The 6,954-nt window shown below is 54.6% G+C and overlaps 1 protein-coding gene across 3 annotated transcripts in view; it reads right to left on the bottom strand.

Moving 5' to 3' along the window:
* Positions 1 to 2,267: 2,267 nt before the first annotated feature.
* The window catches only part of DCAF5 (DDB1 and CUL4 associated factor 5), a 112,615-nt gene continuing 107,928 nt past the window's right edge, over positions 2,268 to 6,954 (bottom strand). For all 3 annotated transcript variants that reach the window (XM_062181263.1, XM_062181261.1, XM_062181262.1), the window contains exon 9: positions 2,268 to 5,004. In XM_062181263.1, the coding sequence (XP_062037247.1) occupies positions 3,238 to 5,004 (1,767 nt within the window). In that variant the 3' untranslated portion in view covers positions 2,268 to 3,237. The remainder of the gene's footprint in view (positions 5,005 to 6,954) is intronic.

Genomic DNA, 6,954 nt, shown 5'->3' with positions numbered 1-6,954 from the left:
GCCCACTTGCCTGATGGGAGTTTTTGGTTGGCAAGAAATCTCGGTGGAAGAGGCAGAATATGAGTTTTGCTTTTTTGAAGAAAAAAAAAGTATTCAATTCATACCCGAGATGGGGCAGGAAAAACAATCGAATATTTGGAATCATCGGAAAACATCGTGTGCATGTGGGTGTGTGTTGGGGGTGGTGGTGTTTGTGATGGGTAAGCCTGGGCAGGAGACCAAGCAGACGTGGTTCCTACCCGACAATCCGCTGTCCAGGGTGGCCTCTGTCCAACCCCCAGAAGTGACAGTGACCACTGTCGGGGATGTGGCATACCACCCTGTCTTCTGGTCTTCAGCATGGCTTTGAACCAAGGTTCCGCAAGGCAAGAATTAAAACAGGAAACAAGGCAAGGAGGAGGGGTGTCTAGGCAACCAAGTCTTCCCTGGAAGAGAAGAGGAAGGCGTGAGAAGTGAGTAACAGGTTTATTTGCATATACACCAGGGAAGGAGGAGTTCTGCCGGCTGACGCGGCGGGGCTGGTGAGGAGGTAAGGCCTCGGCAGAGGAAGGCACCTTGCAGACGGACAAGAGATGCTCGGCTTGTTTAACCGAGCTCAGCGGCAAACTTCAGCTGCCCCGAGCCGATGACTCAGGGAACTCCTGTACCTGCCGTCCTTGAGAATCACTCACAAAACCGTGTGGAAGACAAAGCGGAGAAGAACGGTTCCCCGGATCCGGGCTTGCCAGGGAGCACTTTATGTACAGGACGCAGGGCCAAACAGAGGTGCTCTCGCTTCCCAAGAGCTCTTACTCTGCGCAGTGCCATGTGCACTGCGGATAAAAACCACGTGGAAGAGTCTGGAGATGAACTGTGCCCCAGCCTACTGGAAGGAGCCTGGGGGTGGGGCCTGTCAGGCTCCGAGGACCACAGCCGCAGGCACAAGGTCTCTGGAATCACGGGTGACAGAAACACGCATTCCTCAGCCGGTCCCTGGGGGTCCTGCGGGGCCTCCCTCCTGGTGAGCTGACCCCGGGCTGTTAAGGGAGTCTCTCCCAACCATGGAAGGTGTTCTCGCTGAAAGGGACCTCTCTTGGCTTCTGAAGCTAGCCACTGAACTCGAGTTCTGCATTTGGGAATGGTAAGCGGACAGCTACTTCTCCAGGGAGCTTAACTACTCCCTTGCTCCAGGAGGAGGTAAGGATGGTCCTTAGCACAGTCAGAAGAGGCTACCTGATGGGATTTAAAGGAAATAAAACAGGGGCTGTGTACTGACTGTGGAGGGGAAGAGAAACACACACTGAGTGATTATAGCTTTTCTTGTGTATAAAGGGTTAAAAATTCCAATTTAATACATCTTGGAAAAGCAAATGTAAAATGACTTGGGCTTATAAAACCGGAATTTACAATTATCTGTGAATAGTCAAAGACAAATCATAGAACCATCTTCATTACAAATCCAAAAGTAATTCTACCGTTGGTTACAGAATCACTTTCCCGTTCCCTGGGAGGAGCTCACCGTTAGTTGTCCACACCCTCACTGCTAGCACACTCTGCCGCCTTCTCCTCAAACAGCATTGTCACACCCCAGCCACAGCACACATACCAGGCACATCTTCCCTTCTGTAAAGCTTAGCAAGATGTCTCCTGTCTCCTTGTGGCTCCCACAGACCACCTTCGTTGTGTAAGCAACCCCTCGCCCAGCGCCTGAATTCCTCCAAGTCTTCAGCCTTACAGGCTGCCCGCCTCAGGTCCCAGTCCCGCCAGGGCTGAGCCTTACCTACAAGGCAGGCTGGGCCACTGGGCACACCACAGCCTCGCACCAGGGTCTCCCTATGCCAATCCCAGCTACACTCAGGGACTCTGGCATCTTTGTGCTCAAGAAGTTGCCTTGTTCTTCTCTCCCTCTCCGTCATTTTGCACCAGGGTGTCACCCTTTCAGACATATACGCTGACAAGCTATCTGGTCACTCCTAGGTCTTCTTGTCTTGCACAACCCTTCACTGGCAACCGAGTGACTACAACCACCACCGCAATGCTGCGTCTCTTGGCTTCTCTCCCTCTTCACCTTTATCTGCCTCCATCAAATGGTCTCTTCTGGAAGCCAGGAGTCTCAAGCCAGAGACTCCTCTCCTCATCCCCTCTGCCTCCTAACAGACCAACTTGGTAAGAGCCTGTTGTTACCTAGCGATGCTGACTGCCCAGCAACATCCAGCCAGGACACCGCCGCCTCTCGTCCCCGCCAGCCTGAGGGAAGACACCAGTCCCAACAGCTCTGACCAATGGTGCTGGGTTGAATGAAATGGATACAGTAGCACATGCTGCTCTTCACTACACTCTTCATAACATCCACTGCAGTGTCTCAGCACAAAAGCTCTTGAAAGCTGTCTTTCCCCCTCTTCCAATATGCCTAGACTCCATCCCACGGAGCCAAGGAAGCACCTGCTCGCCTCCTGAGTGCCACTTAGGAACTAGCACCTAACTGGTTAAAGCGTGTTATCCACAACTAGTCATATCTGATGCCCTCCATACAGTACATGCTGCAGCATGGCTCAATTTTGTGCAGTGAACCTGACCAGGGATCTTTGCTTTCTTGAATCTGACCTTAAGCGCTAACCTCTCATCAGCATTAAACACGCTGTTTGTAGTGTGTCCGCATTAAATGCTCAATGGAGATGTGCTACTTAGAGAAAACTCGGACGTCTTCCTTAACAAAGGAGCCATGCTTTTCTCTCCAACACAGCCCATGGGCTGCAGGCCAGGTCTCCTCGCCTCTCCTCTCCATCCTTTGCACATCCTTCCACAACTCCCTTCACAGGCACTCACTGTGCTAAGACAGAACACCTGCGGCACGTCAACAGCATGGAATGGCAAAAACTGCAGACCCGCAGGTCCCTCTCGGAGGACGCCTAAAGAAAGGTCTCATGGGGCACTGAGCTCACACGTGCCAGTGCGCACACGCACAGGAACAGGTCCATCCACCTGCACAGGCACACTATGTGCAAATCTCACTAGAAAGGAGTCACCTGGGTTTCCCGCCCCCCCTGCCTTTTTTAACAAAGCACAAGCCAGTGGCCAGCTAGACACTCAGACCCATTGTAGAATGTTGAAGAGAAGGGAGCAGCATCAGACACAAAATTTCAGGCCCTGGTTTTATGTGCCTTTAATACTTTTTTCCTTTCCTCTGTGTTCACTAAACAAGAATTTTTTTTTTAATAAGGCTACTTTTTGTAGCTTTTTGTTTTCCCTTTGTATTTATCATGTTTTCAACTTCTTCTCTGAGGAGGAATTCTCTGACTCTGCATCTTCCAACTCCACTCGGTGCCTTTTCAGGCCACTGTGGCCGTGAACAGCCCTGCCGCTGTCTGTGGCTGCGGGGTCAGTGGGGTCCTCTCTCGTTCCAGCACTGGGGGTCTCGCAGGCCATTTCAGACCCGCAACAATCTTTGTGTACGAGTGCCCCTGCCAGGGACGAGTTGTCATGGTCAGCGTCTGAATGTCCTGGGGAAGAGCAGGTCACCGCCTCCAGCTCCCCAGAGTTCTGCCCATTGTTGTGGGGGTGAGGGGGGCGGGGGTGCAAGCGTCCATTGTTGTGGTTGGCACAGATGGTGTCGAGACCCCTGTCCTCACTGTCATCAGACTGGGTCCTGGGACAGCCACCAGACCCACTGTTGAGAGTGGAGCCAGATGCCTTGGGGACAGGAGGAGAGGGCGGCTCCTCGGCCCGGCTGCTCAGGGCCTTGCTAAGGGCTTTTCCGTTGAGCTTCTTGGTTTCAAAAGAATGTTCTAGAGAACCAGCGCTGCTAGCGTCCTGGGAGGCGCCCTCCTGCGTGTCTGCACACGGGCGGCTGCTGTGCTCCTGGCCGGGGCCGCTGCTGGGATTTCTCGAAGTCCCTTCTTTACAGGCGTCCCTGCTGCAGCCTTCAGGGGGCAGGTCCTGGTTCCTCGGGGCCAGGGCTGAGGGCAGACAGGCGTCCTTACTCGAGGAGGGGGCTGGGTTGTCTTTGTGGCTGGTTCCTGCTCGCCCTTCTTCGGCCTCCCCCATCCCGAGGGACGACTCTCCGTCTTTGTTGTTTGAGTAAGAGATGTAGGAGTAGCGGAGCCACTTGTAAGCTTTGTAAATCTTTCGCTCCACCGACTCCATGTCGGAAGTCGGGGAGGTGCGGCTCTGCTGGATCTCCAGGGTGCTGGCGTCCCGCTCGGGGGAGGAGGCCGGGGAGGACGACAGGTCGTCCACCTTGATCTGGGGGTAGTCGTAGTTGTCTTCTCCAATGTAGGTGTTGGCGGGCTTGCCGGGGGCCCCAGGCCTCTCCTCCCGGGGCGTCTTCTGCCGGCGCCGCATGGCGTTCCGCTGCCGCGTGGAGGTGCGGCGCTCATTCAGCTCCTCCTCGTCCTCGGAGCTGCTGGAGCTGCTGGAGCTGCTGGACTCGTCTTCGGGGCTGGGGGACCGCGGCCGGGGAAAGAGATCCGTGTCCAGTTCCACCTCACAGGCGTTCTCTTCGGAGTCAGACTCATTGGAGAGGGCCAGGAGGCGCTTGTCCTGGTAGCGCCGCAGGGCCGACAGGCGCTGCTGGCGAGAGGCTGCGTCCTCACACGTGGGCGTCGGCGGAGTGGATGGCACCGTGTTTGCGCTGGTGACCCGCAGGGGCCCCAGGTGGAAGGCGCTGTCGGCGGACTCGTCCACGGTGGGGGGCGGGGAGCGGGGCAGTGAGGCTGAGGACTCGGAGTCGGTGTAGCCGGAGCGCTCGCTGACCCCGGCGTGCAGCTGCAGGATGGTGCTCTCGCTGAGGTCGCTGTCGGAGTCGGAGCTCCAGCCCTCAATCTCGCGGCGCACCAGGGAGTCAAAGAAGGCCATCATGCGGGGGTCCTCCTGGACCGACTGGTTGGCATAGTCGTGCGACAGGCCGCTCCCGCTGTTCAGCACGAGGCTGATGTACTCTTCATGGGTGTAGAGGCAGCGGGAGTCATCCTCGATCCGGCCGTCGAGGTCTCCAGTACATCCCGGCTGCTTGTACGGGCTCCAGATCTGCAGGGGAGGAGAACAGAGCAGCAGTGAGGACGGTGGGAAAGCAGCCTACAGCTAATGGTGATGGAGCGCGCCCAGGCCGAGCTTCCCAGACCCTGCCTGCTGCTGAGCCAGGACGGCAACCCGCTGTTAAAACTGGATCACGTGAGCTGCACAGGAGAACCGAGGCTTCCAGAGGCGGATGCAGGGACAAAGTGTGGTCCAGGACATGGTCTTAGCCTCCTGCCAGAATCCCGGAGTCCCGTCCCCAGGCCCAGGATGGTCACAGGCTGGCTCCCCACACGCTCCCTCCCTTCCAGCTCCTCTCTTAGCAGTTCAGACGCCATTGATCATAACCTCAGGGGATGGGGGAAGACTTTAAGGTATCAGCCACAGTGTCAGAAACGTCCACCAGACTGAGGCTGTGCACCGAGAGGTGGAAACAGACCCGCAGTCAGTGCTCTGTGACAGTTAATATTCAGCCTATAGCTCCACTTCCCCCAACTGCAACACTGCTATTTTTAACTAATGGGAGTTGCTTACTGGAGTGTGATAAGAATAGCCAAGGGCCTATACTGCGGTCCCCCTCGGACATACAAGCATCAGCTACCTAGGAAACTGCTTTCTCTTAACCAGGGAGTACCTGGCTGGCTCCACAGCTCCTCTGTTAGCGGAGGGAACAGGTAGGACACATGGTCCCTGGAGTGGTGACTGTAGCCCCATCCCTTGACATCCTCCACTCCTTGGTCATAGCTAAAAGGCAGCAGAACTAACACTTCAACGCAGACCTGATTCAAAGGCGTAACTTTGTAAGTTGGATAAGTTATGCAAAAACCAAGCTCAGGGTAATTAAGCTGTCATGGCAGATGAGACCGATCAGCTCCACCTGAGTGCCAGACTGGTCCAGAGCAGCAGAGAGGCTCAGTTACATCAGCCTGTAGCCATAGCAACTCTGATGCACTTCCAGGCGATCTGCTTGCCTGACAGGCTGGTGTCTATCTTTAGATGGCACCCAACAGAAAACAATGGCCCTCACTCCCCTTCCTCCTCCAAGACAAAGACACTGTTTTCCCAAAGGTATCTGAGGGCAAATTCACCTCCTTGGGAGAACTTCCCTGAGGCTCATGCCTGCCATGCTTTACCAGGTAATGCCTGGAGGAGGTGGCTCTTAAGTACCCCAGGTCAAAGGGGCTGAAGAGACCTTCTAGTCAGCTTCTCCCCACTATTCCCGGCTCACAGTCACTCCTCCTTCAGGTGTATTCCCCGCCCACCCCTGCTCGGATCGCTTCCCTCTCCAGTGTCCTAGTCTCACCCTGCAGAGTTGAAGACAATGGTTCCCACACTCTGGAGGTGAACAATGACTAATTACAGAGCTGACTGCCAAGAGCTGACTTAGTAAGTCTTAGATAGGCACCAGGACTGTGCATTAAAAACATTTAAAGAAATTCATTTTTAACTTGTTTGAAAGGCAGAAAAAGTCAGAGATCTGCCAGTCGCTGCTTTGCTCCCCAAATGCCCACAACAAGTGGGTGTGGGCCAATCCAAAACCAGAAGCCCAAACTCCATCTGGGTTTCCCATGTGGGTGGCAGGGACCCAAGTACTTGAGTCATCACCTGCTGCCTCCCAGGGTGTGTGTTAGCAGGAAGCTGGAATTCCAAGTGGAGCCAGGACTGAATTCAGGCAGGACCATTAGGGACGCAGGCGTCCCAAGTGGCATCTTAACCACTGTGCCAAATGCCTGCCCTGACTACGCCTTTTTGACAAGCACTCGAGATATGAGTAAGTAGGCGGGCCACCTTTTCAGAAACACTGGAATATAGTTAGCAGCAAATAAAAGGCTTGTCTAAGGGATTCTCAAATTCTTTGTGAGACTCAATGATTGAGAAACACTGAGACACCGTCTCCAACACAAGACTCAAACTATAAGTGACTCTCTCTGCAAATAGATGTCTAAAGGAATAAAAGAGTTC

This window comes from Lepus europaeus, chromosome 22 (genome assembly GCF_033115175.1).
Source record: "Lepus europaeus isolate LE1 chromosome 22, mLepTim1.pri, whole genome shotgun sequence".
Classification (NCBI taxonomy): Eukaryota; Metazoa; Chordata; class Mammalia; order Lagomorpha; family Leporidae; genus Lepus; species Lepus europaeus.
The sequence above is the reverse complement of the archived record's forward strand: the minus strand, read 5'-3'. Positions and strand labels throughout refer to the sequence as shown.